The sequence below is a fragment of the Monodelphis domestica genome, chromosome 7 (genome assembly GCF_027887165.1).
Source record: "Monodelphis domestica isolate mMonDom1 chromosome 7, mMonDom1.pri, whole genome shotgun sequence".
NCBI lineage: Eukaryota > Metazoa > Chordata > Mammalia > Didelphimorphia > Didelphidae > Monodelphis > Monodelphis domestica.
The window spans coordinates 85,234,889-85,258,217 of NC_077233.1; the positions used below are offsets into that span (position 1 = coordinate 85,234,889).

General features: G+C 37.9%; 1 protein-coding gene across 1 annotated transcript in view; it reads right to left on the reverse strand.

Moving 5' to 3' along the window:
* Positions 1 to 23,329, reverse strand: part of CCM2 (CCM2 scaffold protein) — a 134,536-nt gene that overhangs the window by 20,327 nt on the left and 90,880 nt on the right. Inside the window, exons 2-4 of the mRNA XM_056804885.1 lie at positions 14,182 to 14,355; positions 5,379 to 5,462; positions 3,811 to 3,994 (exon numbers count right to left, since the gene is read on the reverse strand). Of these exons, the coding sequence (XP_056660863.1) occupies positions 3,811 to 3,994; positions 5,379 to 5,462; positions 14,182 to 14,355 (442 nt within the window). The remainder of the gene's footprint in view (positions 1 to 3,810; positions 3,995 to 5,378; positions 5,463 to 14,181; positions 14,356 to 23,329) is intronic.

The following is a 23,329-nucleotide window of genomic DNA, read 5'->3' on the forward strand; positions in this document are numbered from 1 at the left end:
AATAATCAACAACTTTAGCAAAGTTGCAGGATACAAAATAAACCCACACAAGTCATCAGCATTTCTATATATCTCCAATACATCTCAGCAGCAAGAATTAGAAAGAGAAATTCCATTTAAAATCACCCTAGACAATATAAAATACTTAGGAATGTATCTGCCGAGATAAACACAGGAACTATATGAACACAACTACAAAACACTCTCCACACAATTAAAACTAGATCTAACAATTGGAAAAAACATCAACTGCTCATGGGTAGGACGAGCTAACATAATAAAAATGACAATCCTACCCAAATTAATTTATTTATTTAGTGCCTTACCTATTGAACTACCAAAAAAAAATTTTTTTTTACTGGATTAGAAAATAACATAACAAAGTTCTTTTGGAAGAACAAAAGATCAACGATATCTAGGGAAATCATGAAAAAAATGCGAAGAAAGGAGGCCTTGCAGTCCCACATCTCAAACTATACTATAAAGCAGTGGTCATCAAAACAATTTGGTACTGGCTAAGAAACAAAAAGGAAAATCAGTGGAACAGACTTGGGGTAAGTGACCTCAGCAAGACAGTCTATGATAAGCCCAAAGATCCCAGCTTTTGGGACCAAAACCCACTATTTGATAAAAACTGCTGGGAAAATTGAAAGACAGTGTGGGAGAGATTAGGTTTGTATCAACATCTTACACCCTACACCAAGATAAACTCAGAATGGGTGAATGACTTGAATATAAGAAGGAAACTATGAGCAAATTAGGTGAACACAGAATAGTATACATCTCATATCTTTGGGAAAGGAAAGACTTTAAAACCAAGCAAGAGTTAGAAAAAAAATCATAAAATGTAAAATCAATAATTTTGATTACATCAAATTAAAAAGTTTTTGACCAACAAAACCAATGCAACAAAAATTAGAAGGTAATCAACAAATTGGGAAACAATCTTCATAACAAAAACCTCTGACAAAGGTCTAATTACTCAAATTTATAGAGTTAAACCAATTGTACAAAAAAAAAATCAAGCCATTCTCCAACTGATAAATGGGCAAGGGACATGAATAGGCAATTTTCCATTAAAGAAATAAAAACTATTAATAAGCACATGAAAAAGTGTTCTAAATCTCTTATAATCAGAGAGATGCAAATCAAAACAACTCTGAGGTATCACCTCACACCTAGTAGATTGGCTAACATGACAGCAATGGAAAGTAATGAATGCTGGAGGGGATGTGGCAAAGTTGGGACATTAATGCACTGCTGGTGGAGTTGTGAATTGATCCAACTATTCTGGAGGGCAATTTAAAAGACTTTCTGCCCTTTGATCCAGCCATAGCACTGCTGGGTTTGTACCCCAAAGAGATAATAAGGAAAAAGACTTGTACAAGAATATTCATAGCTGTGCTCTTTGCGATGGCAAAAAATTGGAAAACGAGGGGATGCCCATCAATTGGGGAATGCCTGAACAAATTGTGGTATGTTGGTGATGGAATACTATTGTGCTCAAAGGAATAATAAAGTGGAGGAATTCCATGGAAACTGGAATGACCTCCAGGAACTGATGCAGAGCAAAAGGAGCAGAACCAGGAGAACCTTATACACAGAAACTGATACACTGTGGTACAATTGCATGTAATGGACTTCTCCATTAGTGGCAATGCAGTGATCTTGAACAACTTGGAGGAATCTATGAGGAAAAAACATTATCCATATTCAGAGAAAAAACTGTGGGAGTAGAAACACAGAAGAAAAACAACTGCTTGAGCTTGAGTACATGGGTCGAGGGGGATATGACTGGGGATGTAGACTCTAAATGAACATCCTAATGCAAACACCAACAACATGGAAATAGGTTCTGATCAAGGACACATGTAAAACCCATTGAAACTGCACGTTGGCTGTGGGAAGGGTGGAGGGAGGGGAGAGAGGAAAATAATGTGATTCTTGTAACCAAGGAATAATGTTCTAAATTGACTAAATAAATTACTTAAACAAACAAACAAACAAACAAACATCACTGGTTCCTGTCAAGAAAAAAAAAAAAGACTTGGCTAAAGGATCACCTTTTACATGAAATCTTTCCTGGTTCTACCAGGGCTTGTGTCTTTCCTCGCGGTTACCTTGGATCTACTTAGGTTACATCTACATATATGCAAGCCATCTCCCCCACTAGAGTAGAAGTCTTTGGAGGGGAGGAGCTGTTTCACTTTTTGTCTATGTATTGTCTATGTATATTGTCTATGTATGCCTGGCACAAAGCAAGCATTAAGCGGCTTTGATTGAAAGGCTGGGTTCTGTAGTTTGTACCTTCATAAATCCTCATGCCTTAATAAAAGAGTTATGTTTTTTTTTTAGAATTTAATAATGTGAAATTCCTATCAATAACTTACTATAATGGAGAAAAAATCTTTATTCTTGAGTCCATAGGAAAACAGTGACTGTGCTCTGTCTTATCAATGTAACTGGAGTATAATAGTAGGGTGCATATTGTCATATTAAGCAAAACCAGTAAAGAAGCTTAAACTTGATCATTCTCTCCACTTTTTGTTACCATTTGTTCACAGGATACCATCTAATGAAGCCCTATACTTTACTTTCATTTTGTTTTTTGCTGCCTTTGTTCTTTAGGCAATTTCCACTGATAAATGGACACATGCAGCCAGGATTTTATTTAGCAATCTGCTTTAAGATGCAGTCTCCAAGAATATAGTTTCTAAAAATGTGGAGTGGCTTTAGTAAGAGGGATAGTAACATGGAACAAAGAAAATTCACTTACTGTTAAATGAAAAGCATTCCCTGGTGTCTATTGTTACAGAAAAAGATAGAAAGAGGAGGGAGCTGTTCAGGCAAGTTAGTAAAGTGAACCATCCTTCACTGTAGAAGTTATGACACACAAAGGCCAAGCACAAAAAGTGCATTTGATGTACAGAACAGAAAGATCAAATCATAAGGCTGCAGTTTCTAGTGGCCTACTCCATAAACCATTTCGGCTTAATCCTTATAGTTTAAGACCATAATTGCCTTCACCATAGACAGACCAATATTCAGGCTGGACCACATAAGCTGGCGATTTGACAGTTCACATAGTATGCCATGAAGTGACTCATTCTAACAAAAGCCGGTATGTACCAAAGGTACAATAAATCTCAAGTTTTAAAGACAAAAACAAAAACAAAAACAAAAACCTTAGGGCTAGAACTATATGTCAGCCTAAATCTATAAAGCAATCTTTTCTCTGCAGTACATCTTGGCATTGTTATGGTCTAACAGGTTTATATCGACCAATTTGAAGCCAATCTGATATAAACCCTTTGGAAGCAAATAGGCTTCTGGGACAATCTCAGTCTAAAAAAGAAGTTAACTAGTCCAGAAGCTACTTCTGGATTCTACTTACTTCCAGCAACATAAACTTAGAACCTTGAATAAGCAAAGTGTGTCATGTAAGCCTTGATAATTATTTAATAAAGCTTCTTTCATCTTTAATTTCAACTAGATTCAAAACAGTGGCTGGGGTCTGGGGAAGGCAGACAGCTTAAGTGCAATGCCTAAGTGAGAGTGTTTTGGATGCTATAAGGACAGGATAAGATTAATCAGTATTCTAGTGCTTATGAATGAGGTTACTATTTTGGTAGCAGTCTAAGATTTCACAGTTCTAACAAACCCTCAAAATATTGCCATGAAAGCTGTCCACATAGTTAAAGCATCTGTAAGATGTTCCAAGTTTCATATGCGCAAATGAGAATAAAGAATGGTAGGTGAAAGAGGAGGGTTTTGCCCAAGGGTCACTATTTCATGTGGTTCTGAAAGTACCTGTTTTCAGCACCACGAGGTGTGATGAGTCATCCCGGATGTAGGAAACTGCTGCAATGTCATGGATGGGAACCCTGAGTATGATGTCTTCTCCATCTCTCCACACCAGCTTTATGTTGTAGGCAGAGAGACTGATCACAGCATCATGTTCCTGGGTCAAGTGCCCTGGGAGCTGATGAGCCCTCTGAAAGAAAAGCATGGCCCATCAGAAAACAGAGCCTTGTCTGCCTTGGGCACAGGCCAAAAAGTCTCAACCTCTTTTCTAAGGAGGTAACACTATAAATTCATGTGACATGTCATTTTCCTCAAAGTATTCCCCTAAGGGAAGCAATACCCTAAAATCTAACAATGCTACTCCATGTCAGAATATTTTTTTTCACTTCTTTTTGAACTAATTACCATAAGAACCTGTGGTCATTTACTTTCAAAATCATCAATGGATAGAATATCATCCATTAAAAGTAGATTTTATTTTTTGAAACAGAAAAATAATCTGGGACCAAGTCTGGTGAATAAGAAGATAACAGGACAGGTGATAATTATTCTCAGGTTTCCTACAGTCTTTTTCCTGGACCTCTCCTTTCAACTTCTAACAATCCATTCTTTATCATAGTTATTTATATACATATTACCCCCATTAAATTCAGACCTTTGACAACAGGCTTTGCACCATTAGTTTCTAGTACAGTGTCTCACACATGGTAGATAACAGAAAGGCCGAACTGATTGTTCTATCACTATATGACTACAAAGAAAAGAAATGAATTTGTGTGTATGCTTATTAAGTAGCACTGGGAACAATAAATAACGGCAGCATCCATTGTATGTATGTTCCCCCTCAAAGTGAATACTTTGAAGGATAAGACTCATTTGGGTATGTAAATTCTAGTGTATTTGGAGGATTCTTTTCTTAGGGTCATCTCCAGTATAACATACCTGGTATGAGGATGACATGAAAATACACTGAGAATTTCTTTCCAAGGCACTGTGTTACAGAGGGAATGGGAAGAGATAGGCGAGGAACACCCAGAATATTGTAGATGGCTAATTCATTCTCTTAGGCCTAAAGTCCTCTTAACGAAAGGGACTTAGTTATATTAGGCATAAATCATTGGCATACAATTTGAGCTTCTACTAAGACGAAATAAAAAACTGAGTTATAACCATATCTGTTGGGGCCAGAGGCCAACAAAGGACCATTCTCATCCTAAGCCATCTTTTGCCTAAGATGGGAAGGAAGTGGAAGGACAGTATATCAGTTGTGTTTTTTTTAAAGGAAAGAAGGAGAAAGAATGCTCAGATCTTAGAAGGTTGTTCTATTTGGTGACACAATATGATGAGCGTTGGCGTCATTACATTTCTTCAGCTTAACCACAGTTAACTAGTACATTCATTGTGCAAAATATGCCTACGATAAAAAAAAATCTCTTTTGAAGATCAATAGTTCCATTTTAGTAATTAATGATGGCTCATTCTCAATAATTCTGAATTAGGTCATCCATCCTTCCCATATGGGGAGAATCAAAGGACTAATACAGGCTTTAGAATTATAGTAAGATGGTACTCACCTTTGCATTATCTATGAAATGCAGAATTTCAGTACGACTGGAGGGATTCAGGTATCCTGGGATTGATGTTAATTGACCTAAATACTGGAACAGAAAAAGAAACTCCTTACTACATTAACAACATGCATAAAGAGGCTTCTATGAACGACTAAAAAAAGTTCTTTCTAATGGCATAAAAGTACAATTTAGTTGTAAAACAACCCAATAGCAGAATTTGGTAATGGGCAAAGGGAAAAAGAGGATAATTTTCTTTCATTCAATGAATTAACAAAGCATTTTCAGTCCCCAAAATTATGGCACCTCATACACCCACCAAAATTCTATATGAATAGTGACTGTATCCCTTACATTCCAAACGACATCTCACTATGCATTGACATCAAGTGCTGAAACAACATATATCTCAAAATCCCACAAATTTAATAAGAATTTGTTTTATTGTGAGATTCTTCAAAAAGATCAATAAAAGACACTTTCCTCTAATAGAACCCCTGGAGGGGAGTCATTACAGGAAGACCAATAGGCAGCTAGGTGGTACAGTAAGCAGAGAATTGGACATGCAATTAGGGAGACCCAAGTTCAAATTTGACCCTAGACATTTACTAGTTGTATGTCCTGGGAAAGTCACTAAACCTTTGTCAAACTTAGTTTCCTCATCTGTAAAATTGGTACAATAATAGCACCTTCCTTCTAGGGTTATTGTGAGGATCAAATGAGATAATATTTGTAAAATACTTAGCCCAGATCTGACATGTAGAAGGTGTTTATTTTTTCCCCTCTCTCTTGATAATGAAAGTATAATACAAACCTATTCAATATAAGACTGGTAAACTACCAAAGGCACCCAGCAATTTTAATGTAATTGCTATGAAACACTTATTTGGTATATGACAAACATTTCATTTTTTAAATTAATATTAATGGTGTCAAGTTCATTAACAAAATTTAGGAATTACTTCCAGATTCTAGACTACCATGCTTTTCTTGTACAAAAACATATCCAGGTTCCACACATCTTCCATTAACATTTTTATTGTATGTGCCTCACATCTAAAATTCAAGCATAAATACAACGTTTCAATTCTCCATCTATACTGTTTGACAATATTAGATAGCTATTGGTCCAGAATGATGCTTGTTGAGTTATGATGTTAATGAGTCTTGCTGATATAGTAATAACAGATGACATTTGTGTAGCATTTTAAGGTTGCATAATATAGTAACATATCAATATACAAAAACATAAGATATAGAATTATATAGAAGCAATATATTATATACATTAACATATAACATTGATATAGTACTGATATATATCATACATTATCTTGTTTGATGATGGGTTGGGGGAAAGGGTCTCTTTGGAAAGTTATAGCTGTCTGTTTTCTTAATAACAATTAAGTTAATGATATTTTCTCAAAATCTATGTGTTGAAGAAAAGTCCATTTGAAAATCAAAATAGACCCTCACACCTCCTGCTCTCAAATATACCAGCTGTTATGCCAGGGATCAGATCTTAGTAGTCAGCTATTCTTTGTGGTTTTTACTTGCTATAGCAATGGCCCTATTGTTAAGTCTCAGAATTGTTTCATTCATTTCCAAAAACATACATTAAGTGATTAACAGATTAAGCCCTGTTCTAGGTTCTGAGCATACCACAGCAAACATGAAATAGCCCTCTTCCTCAAGGAGCCTAAATATCTACTGGGGGATACAACATGACTTTCTGATTTTGAATAAGTGATGTCCTCTCTTCAAGGCATCATTTCCTTTAGAGGAAATGGGGCTAGATGATATTTCAGATCCATTTAGGCACTAAATCGTCTGATCCCATGAATGCTGTTAAGAATATACATGGTAGGGGGCAGCTGGGTAGCTCAGTGGATTAAGAGCCAGGCCTAGAGACGGGAGGTCCTAGGTTCAAATCTGGCCTCAGCCACTTCCTAGCTGTGTGACCCTGGGCAAGTCACTTGACCCCCATTGCCTAGCCCTTGCCATTCTTCTGCCTTGGAGCCAATACACAGTATTGACTCCAAGACGGAAGGTAAGGGTTATAAAAAAAAAAAGAATACACATGGTAATCTGAGGCAAAGTATTAGCAATGAATGGGGTAGGGAAGCAAGAAAAGGAAAAATGGGTATCAGAGGTAAACTTCAAAGGAAATCAAGATTCTCATAAAGAAGAAGGAGTAAGATTTTAAACATGTTTAGGGGAGACAGCTGACAAAAGGTTGGGAGGTTTATGTTGCAGAAGGCTTGAAATGTCTTCTATAGCTACAGCTATTCACATAGCTTCAACTACTACTATATCCATTTTTTCCTTTGATTCATCTGTGCATCCTAAAATACAGAGGGGATTAAACCACAGTACTCTATCCTTATCAGACCTCATCTCAAGTACTGAATTTAGTTCTGGACACCATAATTTTAAAAAGACATTGATATGTCTAGAGGAGGGCTACTAGAATGGTCAATGGTCTTGGGTCCATGACATGAATATAAGGAAACAGGTGAAGGAACAGGGAACATTATATCTAGAGAAAAGAAGATTTAAGGAAGATATTCAAGAATTTGAAGGGCCATCATGTGGAAGAAAAATTAAGATTTATTTTGTTTGGCTTCCATGAGCTGAATAGGAGTAATGGGTATAAGCTATAAGGATATAAATTTAGGTTTGAGATCAGGAAAAATTTTCAAATGATTAGTGCTATCAAAAGAATAAATGGACTGCTCCCAGAGTTGGTGCATTCAAGGGGTATAATGGAGTTGGCTGGGAAGTCAGGAAGGTTTGAGTTCAAATCCAACCTAGGATATGTACTAGCCACTTAACCTCTGTCTCAGTTTCCTCATCTGTAAAATGAGGACAATAGTACCAACTTCATGGGTTTGTTGTGAGAATCAAATGAAATAATATTTTAAAAGCACTTATTACCACAGTACCTGGCACACAGTAGGTGCTTAATAAATCCTTTTTCTTGCCCCCATTCTTGGGGGCCTTTGAACAGCAACTAGATAGATGATCACTTGTTTGGTGTGCTATAATGGGAATTCCTATGGGTGGGACTGAATGGTTGCTGAGGTGCCTATATCTCAAATTCTGTGATTACGTAAAAGTGAAAAGCTTTTGCACAAAACAAAATCAACAAATTCAAAACAGAATGGAAAAGAGTTCACTAAGAAAAAAGCAGTTTGGAATTAAACCCAAAAGACCTTAAGTAGAGATATACCCTAAAGAGATCAAAGAGGGGAAGGACTGATCTGCACAAAAATTTTCATAGCAGTGCTTTTGATAATAGCAAATATTTGGAAATCATAGGGATACCTATTAATTGGGTTATGGCATATGAAAGTAATGAAGTATTACTGGCCAATCAGAAATAACAAAAGAGATAGATTTAGAGAAGTTTTCTAATACATTTATAAATGGAAGCAAAGTGAAATGAGCAGAATGAAAGAAAAATAATTTTGAAAGAGTCAAAAACTCTCTGATCAGTAAAGTGACTAACCATGACTCCAGAAACCTGGTAAAGAAAATAAGGATATATGCTTCTCATGTCTTGATGGACCAGAAGTTTAAGTAAGACATGTATTTAAAAATATACTCCTGGGGGCAGCTGGGTAGCTCAGTGGATTGAGAGCCAGGCTTAGAGACCAGAGGTCCTGGGCAAGTCACTTGACCCCCCATTGCCTAGCTCTTACCACTCTACTGTCTTGGAGTCAAGACAGAAGGTAAGGGTTTTAAAAAAATACACACACACACACACACACACTCTTCTCTTCTCTCTCTCTCTCTCTCTCTCTCTCTCTCTCTCTCTCTCTCTCTCTCTCTCTCTCTCTCTCTCTCTCTCTCTCTCTCTCTCTCTCTCTCTCTCTCTCCCCTTTCATGGATTTGTTTTGCTGAACTGTTTACAAGGAATGGTTTAATATTTTTTGGGGTGAGAGGAATTAGGTGGGGGTAGGGGTAGGGCAGTGATAATAGCATATCTCTCTTCTTTCTAACAAGAAAGAAAGGAAGAAAGAAAGGAAGGAGGGAAGAAGGGAAGGAAGAAGGAAGGAAGGAAAGAAAGACAGAAATAAAGAAAGGTCAAAGAAAGAGAAAAATATCCAACATTTTGAAAAAGGAACAGAAAGGTTCAGAGAGAGAGACAAACCTACTATGTTTCATGCACTGTACTAAGCTTAACACACTTCCTTTCCCTCATCATTTAAAGGCCACCTAGGAGTCCACTTCTTATTCCTTATCCTTCCAAGAAATGTGCAAAGCCCAGCCCCATCAAGGTCAAAGTCAGGAAGCAGGCTGGAAGAATGAGCAAACAAAAATAGGAATCCACCATAAAAATTATGTTGACAGGATGCTCAGACAAAAATCCAGAAAAAGAGAATGCCTCCAAAACATCAAGAAATGCCTCAAAGAAAAACACATGGCAGTTTTTTCTTCCCCGGTTTCCTTCAAGACAGGCTAAAACCCAAATTTTATAGGAAACCTTTCATATTTTCTCTTAATTTTACTGCCTTTCCTCTGTAGATTATCTCCAATTTATCCTGTCTGTACCTTGTTTAGTTGTTTGCATGTTGTCACCCCCATTAGACTGTGAATTCTCTAAGAGAAGGAATTATCTTTTGCTTTTCTTTGTATCTTAGTTTGTTGTTGTTGTTTTTTAAAACCTTACCTTCCATTTGAGAATCAATACTGGGTATTGGTTCTAAGGCAGAAAAGCGGTAAGGGCTAGGCAATGGGGAGTAAGTGACTTGCCCAGGGTCACACAGCTAGGAAGTGTCTGAGGCCAGATTTGAACCCAGGACTACCAGTCTCTGGGCCTGACTCTCAATCCACTGAGCCACCCAGCTGCCTCCTATCTTAGTATTTAGTAGATGTTTAAATAAATGTTTGCTAAATGACTAACCAAATCTTTGTCCGGTTGTTGTGGTTATTCCTTAATGCACTTTCCCAGGGCCTTTTCTCTTCTCCCTCTATACTATTTCACTTGGTGACTTCATCAGCTCCCATGGTTTCAACTATCAGCTCTGTGAAGATGCTTCTCAGATTTATTTTCTCTCCTAATTTCTAGTCCCAAACATACAATTGTTATTGGACATTTCAGATTGGATCTTCTAGACATCTTAAATTTGGGAAGTCCAAAACTGACATCATTATCTTTTCTCCTCTCTTCTTAATTTCTCTTTTATTAAAATCAAGTATATTACTATCCTCTCATTTACCAGGACTCAAAACCTGGGTGTCATCTTCAAATCTTTACTCTCATCCCCCAAGTGCTGATATTTCTATATTTACAGTATCTCTCATATTCATATAATCCTTTTTCTCCACTCACATAGCAGCTTTCTTGGTGAGGCTCTCATCATCTTATTGCCTGAACTAGTGCAAAAGCTTGCAGGCTGGTCAACTTGCTTCAAGTCTTTCCCCACTCTAGTTCACTCTAGATTTGGCTCACAAACTAATCTTCCCAAACCCCTAGTTTGACCACGTTATCTCTAGATTTTTTAAACTTCATGGGCTTCTTATTGCCTCTAAAATCAATATAAAATTCTGTTGGTTTTTTAAACCCTCAATTACCTGGTCCTGTCCTACTTTTCCAATCTTCTTCTATCTTACTTTCTCCCCACTATGCTCTGATAGCTTGTGACACTATCCTCCAAGCTATTTCTCAACTAAGATTATCTCTCAACTTTGGGCATTTCTGTTGGTTGTCCCCCATGCCTGGAATTCTTTCCTTCCTCATCTCTACTTCCTAACTTCTCTCACATTCTTCAGATCTCAGCTAAAGTCCCTCCTGCTTCAAAGAAGCCTTTCATGATCTCCCTCTCTTAATGTTAGTGCCCTTCCTTTGCTGACTATCTCAGATTTATCTTATTTGTACATCTGTATGCTGTCTCCTTCACTGGACTGTGAACTTCTTGAGAGCAGGGAAAGTCTTTTGTCTGACTTTGTATCCCTCACTGCATACCTGATACATAGTAAATACTTAATGCTTGTTGACTCATTGTTGACACTGTGCTAAGAAATGAGGATAAAGTACAAAGAAACAATCCCTATTCATAATGTGAGCTTATGTTCTAATGGGAGGAGACATCAATTTAATGTAAAAAAAAACACAACATAAAAATATATACAATATAAATATAGTTAAGAAATTAAGTGTTTCAAAAATAGTTAAATACAAAATAGTTTTAGAGGGAGAGAATGAGCAATTGGAGGGTTCATGAAAAAGATAGTGCTTGAGTTGCATCTTAAAGGAAGAGACTGACTGTGGGGGAGAGGTAAGGAGGAAGTACAAGACAGACACAAAATGCTCAGTGCAAAGGTGGAGAGATGGGAGATGGCGTGTTCTGTATATGGAACAGAGAAAACCAGGCTAACTAGATTGAAAAGTACAGGAAAGATAAATTGGGGCCATGCTGTAAAGGGATTTCAAAGCTAAAGAGAGGACATTGTATTTTGTTCTAGAGGTGATAGGTGATAAGAGTTGGTTGTATTGGGGAATCATGTGGTCCGACAGGTGCTGTACTAGTGGGGGGGAGGGGGGGGGGAAGAATCAGGAACCAAAGTCTGACAGGTCTCAAAGAGGGAGAGAACAGATAAAGAGAAACCCCACTTCCTCTCCCAGGCTGACCTATCCCCAGGAAAGTGAAGTTGGATTAATGTCCAGAGCCGAAAGGTAGAAAGGAAATCCCCTTCAATCTCTGGTTTCTATTCTCTTCCCTAGATGGATATTATCTTGATCCCCTTAGTATATTTTGAAGAATGAGATGTTTAGTTCTTTTGTAATTTATAAGATCTATTTATTGTTTGGAGATTCAGATTTGGTAGGTTTAGGGAAGAGGGAAAACTAGGAATTCCTTATTTCTATTTCACCCTAAATTCCCTTCAGGGGTTGAGGGCTCAGGTCTGGGGACCTGACTCTCTGAGGACCATTGTGGAGTCAGACTGGTGTAATTTCCTAATAGAGAGATACAGCTTTGAAGGTATCAATGGAAAATCTTCTGGGTGGATAGTCTCTTATCTTCCCCAAAGGGAAAAAATCTCTATCCACTACTATTGAGGAAAGATGGCTAATCTAAGTTCTTCAGATCAATGAGGGATCACAGCAGGTTAAGTTCAGTGAGATGATCTTTTCCCTTTCAGTTCAGAAGGGATAAGAACCTCTTTTCAACTGTCTATCTCCTTTTCTTGGCTGGAGGTTCCAGTCCCATCCCTCGTTGTCAGCCAAAGTTCCACTTCCTTCCAGTATGAGATTTCCTTGTAAATCAAGTCCTTGCAATGCAATTCTGTACCTCTCTTGTCCATAGTGCTTGCTGAAAATCACCTGACAATAGTGTAGAGAATGATTTGGAGTGGTAAGAAGCAGAAAGACCAATTAGGAAACTGTTAAACTAATCTAGATAATAATTGATGAAGACCTGAAATAGGGTGGTAGCTGTGGGAGTAGAAAAAGGAGGATAGATCAAGATGATGTGCAGGTAAAGATGGTAGGATCAGGCAACTCAATGGATATGTGAATTGAAGGAGTGAAGGATAATGACAAAATTACAATACTGAGAGAATGGAAGGACAGTGGTGCCTTGATGGAAATAAGTTTGGAAGAGGAGAGAATTTGGGGGGGTGGGAGTGGGAATGAAGACTTAAATTCTAGATGTTGTGAGTTTAAGACATTTCTAAGCCATCTAGTTTGAGATGTCTAATAAGCAATTGAAGATGAAGTAAGAGTGAAACACAAACAATTTGAGATTGAAATCTATCAAAGTGCATTCAGAATTTAGATCCACAGGTGTGATTTACCAGCATTACATGAACCAGTGATAACATTAAATAGAAAATGTCAATCTGGAAGGCTATATATATAGGTCAAGCTAAATCAGGTTGTGGCTAGTAGGTGCTTAATAAATATTTGGTGGATAAATAACTGATTAAATCATATTAACTCTAGAAAAATGAAGTTGGATTACAAAAAAATAATACTCTATATAGAAATCGCAGATCAAGCTTCTTTTCTAAGATTAATTGCTACAATTAACAAGAAGGGCCTGATTTCCTTTTAATTAGTTGGGTATGGGGGGAAAGGCTACTTCCTCTCCCTACCTCCTCCTTTAGGCCCTGTGAAACAGGCCAGGGGTTTTAGTTGACTTCAGTAGTCCTTTTCAGTTCTGAGTGCAGTCAGAGGAGTCCCAGGACCTAAGTGTTCAAGTCATGGTAACCTCAGAGGCAGGATATGAGCCTTAATGTTGCTGCCAGTCATGTAGGGCTTTAGACTTGCAACTTGGTGAGACTATGCCAAAAAGGCACTAGATTCAGCTATTAAACTAATTCCCTTCTCCATCTTCCTGGAGACTGAAGTGGTGGGAGAGAGGATTATGCTCCTTACAGCTGCTATACTTTTAAAGTGAATATTCCTTGTAAAGCTAATATGATTGCTAAATAGTTAAATGAAACTAGGGTGCCAGGGGCTGCTCCCAAAACTGAGGGAATGCTATTGGTGGTAAGCCAGTGGCAGATATTAGACACTACTAAACACCCTTGATGGTACCAAAGAACCCCGAGGGAGGGTGAAATGTAACATACCTGACCTTGGGTGGGAGGACAGGAAGAGTAATCACTGTTGTATAATTTGCAATTTTTCTGGGGTCACTTTGTTGTTAAAAGATGACTGAAATTCCAGGGTCAATTGAAGTTAAAAAGAAAAAGTCAATTCTTGCCTTGCAAATATATTTACATACATAAATATATTCATTTGGGTAAAAAATTAAGAGGACATTATTTCCTATTTTCTTTGCCATCCAGGACTTACCTTTACTTCCTTTTCAATGTAGTCATTCAGCAGGATATCTGGTTCAACTCGATCAGGCAGAGATAGCACCACAGTATGAAGAGGGCGTCTTTCTGTGACCTTCTCATGGGCCTTCTTATCCCGACCCTTTTCTCCTTTTAGAAAAACTCTCTTAAATGGGGACACAATTCCAGGCTGTTGGGAGAGGAAAATGGCAATGTTTGGTTTTTAACACTTAAAAATTATTTTGTTACAGATAAGAGTAATAAACAAATAATTCAAACTAAAGGGGTTATGGGGAGGATTTCCTAGTCAATTCTGAACAGGCAATAACTGAGTTGTTGGAAAAAAACCTTAGTACATAGCCAACATAACAATGATTTTTGGTCTTCTGCATGCAGTGTTGACTAAACCTGTGGCCGAGCTGCCATCTAGGTAATTAAAAGGCCTCATTGTCCAATATTTGCTTGTGCTTTTGTAAATTAAAGTTTCAATTTTTTTCAAAGTATAAAAAATATTAGAGGCAAGGAGAGAGAGGAAATTATTTTTGTTTTTACCTGGAAGATAATTTTAATTGGGGGATGATAGGAAGGCAAAGTATGAAGTATAGCCCAACTCTGGCAACTATTTGAAAAGTAACAAAAAGTACCAGGGACAAGACTTCATTCTCACTCCATATTCATTACCTAAAAAAAAATTTAGCCTTCAAAATAAAATTGTAAATGTTGTTCAAAGGAATAAAAAATATAAACACAGAACTGCAGGATTCATTATGGTGTTTCATTTTCAATGGCACTACAAAGGAAAAAAAAGAACCGTTAATCGTTAGAAAACCACAAAACATTTGAATTAACCCAGCAAGGAGAGAATCTGATAGCACTTCTTTTCCTTCTGTACATCCTCTCCTGATGACTTCATGAATTCTGGTTCAATGATCATTTCTATGCAGATTATATAAACAGACAATTATTATCTCTTTAAGAAAGCGGACCATTAGCATACCTCTAGTAAAGCTATTTTTACTTAATGCAAATCTGTCAGGGACAAAGAAGCCAGAACATAAGGAGAGACACACAGGGCCAGTCCAGCCAAGTAGGGGGCAGACATGTGGAGGATATATATGGATACAGAAAGGAGAGAGGACAGACATGTAAATATATCCAACCTAAGCCTCTTTCCTGAGCTCCAATCCATACATCATTGACTACCCATTGGACACTTCAAACTGAATATTCCATTGGCATTTCAAATTAAATAAGTCTAAAATACAATTCATCATCTCTTTCCTCAAAGCTGTAACAGTTAAAATTTAGGAATATGGGGAGACTGAGGCAGGTAGGAATTAGTTTCTCTCTGCAAGGAGTATTATATTTTTTTTAGAGGTTTATTAAAGTTAAGGATTAAAGAAAATACAGGATAAGGAAAACGTGCCTAAGACCTCACCTACATTATGGAAAGAGCCACGTCTGCTCCAAAATGGAAGTCCAAAAAGAGAGAGAGAGCTCAAAAGCCTATGCCATCAGCTTAAGTACCTTCTCGATCTCACCTACCTCAGAATTCTGTGAGATTACAAAGCATTTTGGGGAAGTGGAGCAAGGACTTGTGGGGATTGAAGTCCAGAGTTCAAATCTCAATTTTACATTTCCCCATTTGATCCTCTGGGAAGAAGTCTTTCCCCAAAGGATCATAAAAACATAATCAATTTAAAGATTACAATAATTTGAGGATAAGAGAAAAAAACAACAAAACCAATAATTGCTGAACGAAATTGACAAACAGCCAGTTAGGGGGCAGTCCCCATTGGCATGAAAGTATACATACAAATAAATGTTCAATCAACCACACCCAAAGTTCAATTTTGTGCAACTTGTGGTCTGGAGGCTTCTTCATGGTGGCTTCTCCAACAGTTCAGTTCTGGATTCAGAGAGGTAGCATCTTCTTTACCTAAAATTCTTCTCAAAAGGAATTTAAACTTTGCAATTTAAATAATGATATTTTTTTTACATTCCCCCCGTTAAGAGGGTGATTAAAAAAAAAAAAACAGGATCACTTAGGGATGCATGGCTGAGGTATGAGGTATATGAATCAATTGGCAAGAGAAATTAAAAAGATATCAGAAAAATCAAAGAGAAAAGAAAAAATTTCTGGATGAAAATATAGACTATCAAAGTCTTATGTGTAAAAATTCCAAGTAAAAGAAAAATAAATCTATAACAGGTCCTTCAATCAGGGCCCAATTAAAATGATCTAAGCAATGATACACTTACCCAGTCAGTAGCCAGGACTACAGAAAGTTACCACACTATGAAAGGCAGAAAAGAAAGGGACCAGATTATAGAAGCCAAGTAGGAGCCAAGTTTTGGGGATAATCCTCTGTGAGTATCTTCAGAGTAAGTGTGGACACAAGGAAAGCCTATGTCTAGCAATGATAAACACAGTAACCTTGAGTCTTCACACTAGGTTCAAGACCTTTGTATTGGCCTAGAAGTGCATCAATCCATCCTGGATTGGCTTTTCTTTGGCTCTGTGCAATGGCTCTTGTGTGTATATCTTGTCCTGGAATCAGACTGAATCATTAAGCAAAGTCCCATAATTTATTTAAATAATTAGTGGCATCGTTTTTATAGTCTCTAGCTTTTTAGGGCATGCATTGGCAAATGTATTTCAAACTTATATTACTGAAAAGTCAAAAAGTTAAAGAAAATCTTAATGCTGGTGACATGTGCTTCAAATATAAAAAAGAGAGAAAAAAATAAAAAAACAAATAGTATATTGCACATGCAAGAAAAATATAATGATAAAAGAGCTTTAAAAAATTCAAAAATGTAGCTTATAATCATTGACACTCTATGTCAGATAAGAAGATATAGAAAACAAGGCTTTCTCACCAAAAATGAGATCCATTTCCTCTTAATATCTGACCATGATCTACTGTGAGTAGAAGGCAAATGAATTGAACAAGGTATGTAGGTATCAAATATGTAGGTATCAAAATCCCCAAAATTCTCAATAGCCCAATTAATTACAATAGCAAACAAACACACTTTCATATTTCACATAAGTTGCTATATGGCATTTTTAAATCTATGAATTGATGGATATTTGTCACAATTTTTACAATCATAGCAAATCTTTCAACCTTGGTATTTAAACATATTTTTTTAAACAAAGTAAAACTCATCTTGGGTTAAGAACATAATCATGAAATCTAGATATCATTCTGGTAGAAGTAAAATAGTGAGCTGAAGAGTATAAATAAAGGGGTGCTCCTTTTTCTTGGAGGCTTTTTAGGGGTACAAATGCCCTGAGATTAACTGCCCCAACTTCCATTCACATATTTAGAAATGTGGGAAGGTTGGGGGTTATAAAATGTATTTCACTTCAGCTACTATTGGCCTTACCTCGTGGTAGGGGCAGGTAAAAATAACCAGAGATAGGTTGTTATACAATTTTAACCAGTTCTGAAATCCATCTATCCTCTAGCAAAAATAGAAAAAAGCTGTTGTTTTTTTTTTCCATATGGGCTTAATTACAATAATATTTGTTCGGAACAGTTATAGGGGAAAAACAACAGAATTTCAAAACTCAGTACATTCAAAATAAATTCAATCAACCTTCAGTGTAACAGAATAATATTCAATCCAGTAATATATGAACTTAAAATCACAAAGTTATATCTCAAACAGAACAATCAGGAAAAATGCTATAGAATACAGAGATTTGTATAAACCATTGGAGTCTGAAATGCCTTAGAATTTCCAGTGTTTAGGTTCCTTGGGTTCTTATCCATTTAAATGTCTATAGTCTGAAGGGCAGAGTGGTAAGGGCTAAGCAATGGGGTCTGAGTGATCTGCTCAGGGCCACACAGCTGGGCAGTATCTGAGGCCAGATTTTAACCCAGGACTGCATGTCTTTAGGCCTGGCTATCAGTTCTCTGAGCCACCCATTTGCCCCTTCAAAGTTGAATCTTTGGGCTGAGTCTGCTCCCTGACAGGCAGGTGAAGTCAATGAAATTACCAGAAGAGTCAAAAAGTATCCTTTTAAACAGCCCATTGCTATTAAGTTTCTGTTTGAAAAATCTGTTTCTTCTCCTCTCCCTTTCTCTCTCCCCTGCTATGAACCCCCTGTGGTCAATACCCCCATCCACGTGGAGGCTTAGCCTAAGGGAAAATTACCCAGGCTCCTTTCCCTCTTGTCTCTCCCCTTCGCCCACGTGGCCAATACTGTTACCAGCTGATAGAAATGAGTCCTGAGTGATCTACTCCAAGGATCTGGGTGATGAGCTGTCTGGGTCAGAGGCCAGATGGGTGAGAGACAGACTGCAGGGGTGGGCAGGGCGGGGAGCTGGAGTGCAGACAAACAGGGCTAGGAGCTCGGGCACCAGGTGAGAGGCCAGGAGCAGGAGCAGGAGCAGAAGCAGGAGCCGGAGAGGGCCGCAGGCAGGAGCTGATCAAGATGGTTTTCTAAAAGGCATCTTGGAGATACGTGGCTTAAAAAAAAATCATTATCTAGGCTAAAAAATTTGAGAAGTTCTCATCCAATCTAGTGGTCGCCAAAAGCATATCTAGAATCCGTATAAATTGTTGCCTTTTTATCCTTGGCAAGTTTACAAGTTGCCCGACCTTTATAGGTACCTAGCATCCCATTGTATCAATTCTAAAAACAGGCATGGCTCAAAGAACTCCCTGCCTCATCATAAGCATGGGTCCAAGTACTTTCGTTTTTTTATTTTTTAGATAATGTAAAATTGAGATTTGAACTCTGGACTTCAATCCCCACAAGTCCTTGCTCCACTTCCCCAAAATGCTTTGTAATCTCACAGAATTCTGAGGTGGGTGAGATCGAGAAGGTACTTAAGCTGATGGCAAAGGCATTTTGGTGCAGACGTGGCTCTTTCCATAATGTAGGTGAGGTCTTAGGCACGTTTTCTTTATCCTGTATTTTCTTTAATCCTTAACTTTAATAAACCTTTAAAAAAATATAATACTCCTTGCAGAGAGAAACTAATTCCTACCTGCCTCAGTCTCCCCATATTCCTAAATTTTAACTGTTACAAAGCCATCTTTCTTCTGAACTTCCTCATTACCGCTGAAGGTACTACTTATCCAAGAAACCCAGGTTTCCAACTGTGGTGTAATTCTCAGTTCCTCATTCAGGACCAAATATCCAATCAGTTGTCTAATCTTGTTTTAATTTCCCTGTCTCTCACATATACTCCCTGGTCTTCATTTGCAGAGACATCATTCTAATTCACATCTTTCCCCAGCTTCCTTCAAGAGTCAGCTCAAATCCTATTTTCTACAAGGGGCCTTTTCTGGTCTCTCCCAGGCTGTTCTTACCTTCCCCTCTTAGATTCTTTCCTATCGACTCTGACTCCTATCTCTCTAGTTATGTCACTTTCCCCATTTGAATATGAAGTCCTGGAAAGCAGGCCCTGGTTTTATCTTTCATTGTATCCTCAGCATACTGTACATGCTTAGTAAATGCTTTTTGATTGTTTTGTACATGTTGTTTTCCTATTACCGTAGAATGTAAATTTGAGGGTGGAGCGATTTAGTTTTTGTCTTTATATTCTGGTTGCCTGGCACACAGTATATGCTTAATACTTCATTGGTTGACCATTTGAATAATCATCTCCAATAATTCTGCACAAAAAAAATTATCAACTAACAAGTGTTAATGTAACAGACGAATTGATATTTTACTGAGACAGCTTTGGCTAAAGTTCCATAAATGGCTCCTATTATACATATGCCCAAAACTCTTTGAATTCTTCAACTAGAAGGCAGTTTTATTCATCTCTAGATGAATCCCTCTGGGGAGGCCTACATATCATTAAGTTCTCCCTTATTCAGAAAATAGAATTGTCTCCTACTTTACTAAGAAAAAGGTTATTTATTGTGTGTTATTCTCTTCTCTTAATCCTAAATTTGGTTTCTCAGGTGTTTAGGAAGAGAGATATTATATACTTAGGGTTTTCATCCAGAAACAGCTACATTAGAGATAATATCACACATAATTGTTCTTATAAATGGTTCTCCAAGTACCATATTAAATGCTGATGGTCAGGCTGAAGTAGCTTCTCTCACCTATGATTCCTCTATTCAATCAACCAATGAATCAACATTTAATAATTTTGATCTAAGCAATTTATTTTTGTCAGGCACTGTGCTAAGCACTAGGGATAAAAAAAAAAAAAAAAACCTAAACCAGAGGTTGAAAGATAACCTCTGCCCTCCAGGAGCTCACAATCTAACAGACTATTCCTGTGCCTGTGAATCTTTATGATCGACTCTGCTATAGCTATATTAACAGCTTTTAAAGCATCATATGGTGAGTTCATTAACAGTACAAACAACTTAGACCAATATCTGAATAGTCAAAATCATCTCATCTAGACATATGGCCATCTCTCAAAATTAGGCAGTATTATTGCTAAGTTCAAAGAAAATAGAAAAAACCCAATAGGTATATGTAGGAACTTCTTTAACGATTTCACTGTAATTTAAGCTACAAGCAAAAGGCTTCCAGTTAAACAGATCTTATCACCTCCTCTGAGGTTTACCTGGGTTTGTTCTCCTTTGACTAGAAAAATGGTACTAGGGTATTTGGTAAGTGTTCTTGTGAAGTCATTCATTGTGCTCTTCAGGCCTGTGACTATTATATCACAGCTAGACCTTAAAAGCATAGTGTATGTCTTCATCTGAATCTCTACTGGCCTTCCCCAGATCTTCCCCAAAATTTTCAGGCTCAAGAGAATTGTAGCTCTTTTAAAAGGAATATTCTTTCTGCCTAGCATTAGGAGTTAGTTCCAAGAAAAAAGCTTTAGAAGAAATATAGGAATAAATTCCATAGAAATAATGTTATGCATATGTCAAATAACTGGTAAATTGTACAATGTTTCATAGGACTGAAATTAGTCGGGAAGTGCAAATTTATACAGGTGCTATGTCTTTATAGGATATTTCTAATACTGGATATAAGGCATTCCTGGAAATAGCTTATTAAAGCAGCTTTGTAAAGGGTAGAATCTGACAAAGCTTGTTCTAATCTGCTCTTGCTTTCCTCAATGTTCAGAAGTAGATGAAACTCCTAAGGCAACTGAGGAGATTCAAAGAAAAGCAAGTTATGGATCCTTCCAGTTTAGTAAGATGCCCTGAAGCAACTAATACATGTCATAAAGCAGTACATATTCAACTACAAAATGACAAGAATAATCATGATGAATTTATAGACTGTTTCATGATTACAAGATACTTTGCACATATATAAATGTGAATGAGCTGTTCCCCACATCTTCATAAGTTATATAGTCATTTAAATGTGGTAATGCTTAAACTACACTTTTCTAGTTTCTTAGAATGCCATAATATTTTTATAAAACTTTAAAGCATAATAGATAGCCAGGTCTGGAGTCGAGAAGATCAGGATTCAAATCTGACCCCAGAAACTTCCTAGCAAATCACTTAACCCTGCTGCCACAGCTCATACCACTCTTCTGCTTTGGAACCAATACTTAGTATTGATTCTAAGACAAAAAGTAAGGGTTTTTAAATGATAATAATTTTCTCTCTTCCTATCAGGGCTGACAGTAATATGAGGAGACTAATCTGACTTGAGTTACTCTTTATCCAACCTATACTTATTCAATTTATATTATACTGTATTTACTATTTAGACCTGTGTTGGCAAACCTATGGCACATGTGCTGGAGTGGGCTGTTTCCCTCCTCTCTCCATTGTGCCTGAGGACATTTTTCCTATAATCTGTCTCTCTGCCCAGCAGTCCAATGGGAGTACTTCTCCCTCCCCTGTCTGGGGTAAGGCAGGGGACTCATATGCAGCATAAGAGTTGCAGTTTGGGCACTCGGTCTCTAAAAGGTTCACCATCACTGGGTTAGACAATCCTTAGCATTTATTAACTGCTTACTATGTGCCAGGTGCTCTGATGAGTAATGGAAGGTCATCTCAGAAAGAATAGGTAGCAGTGGGAGGGACTGTAGAATTTGAGCTGAGTATTGAACGAAACAATCAAAGCCAGGAGGTAAGAAGAATGGCCATTTTAGAAATAGAGGACAACCAGTGAAAATGTATGGATTTGAGAGATAATGTATTATGTGTAAGGAAAAGCAAGAACCCAGGTGTTGTTGGATCATAAAGTGCATTGGAGGGAGAAAAGCTTAAAAAGATGGGAAAGACAAGTAGGGTGGCAAAAGGCTTTAAATGTCAGAAGAATTTATAGTTGAGCCTAGAGCAGTGATGGTGAACCTTTTAGAGAACAAGTACAGTTTACTTCAGACAGGGGAGGGAAGAAGTGCTCCCCATTGGGTCACTGGGCAGAGGGGCTGGTCATGTGAGAAATGTCCTTAGATGCACATGGAGAGAGGGAAGGGAGTGGCCCGAGCTCTCCACTCCCCTCAAACCTAGCTCCTCTCCAACCCCACCAAGGGCATCACCTTTGCCACAGGCTCAACAGGTTGCTAAGTCCACGCTGCATCCTCACAAGACATATGCCCCCCCCCCCCCACCCCAGACAGGGGAAGGAGGAAGTGTTTCCATTGGGTTGCTGGGCAGAGGGGTGAGTGATGTCCTCAGGTGTAGGGAGGAGAAGCCCAGCCCTGCCTCCCTCAGACTTTCTAGTATAGAACTCTGGAAAACTGCTGTGGCAAGGGTGGGTGGGCATGCCCACAGAGAGGGTTGTGTGCCATCTGTGGCATGCATGCCATAGGTTCACCACCATGGTCCTAGAGGTAACAGAAACAATTGGAGATGACTGAGTAGGGAAGAAATGTGGTCAGGTCTATGCTTTAAGGGAATCATTTTGGCAGTTGAGGGGATGGTTTGGAGTAAATAAGATACTGGACCCAAAAAGACCATGTGATTCTGAGTTCTTAAAGGAGAGAATCCATTTATGGCATTCATGGTAGAAAGCACTGAGAGAGAGAGACTAGTTTTCTGAGGACCCAGCTATGTTCATCATTAGTATGCTTACCAGTAGGCTATGATTTTTTTTTTAAACCCTTACCTTCCGTCTTAGAGTAAATACTGTGTATTGGCTCCAAGGCAGAAGAGTGGTAAGGGCTAGGCAATGGGGGTCAAGTGACTTGCTCAGGGTCACACAGCTGAGAAATGTCTGAGGCCAGATTTGAACCTAGGACCATCTGTCTCTA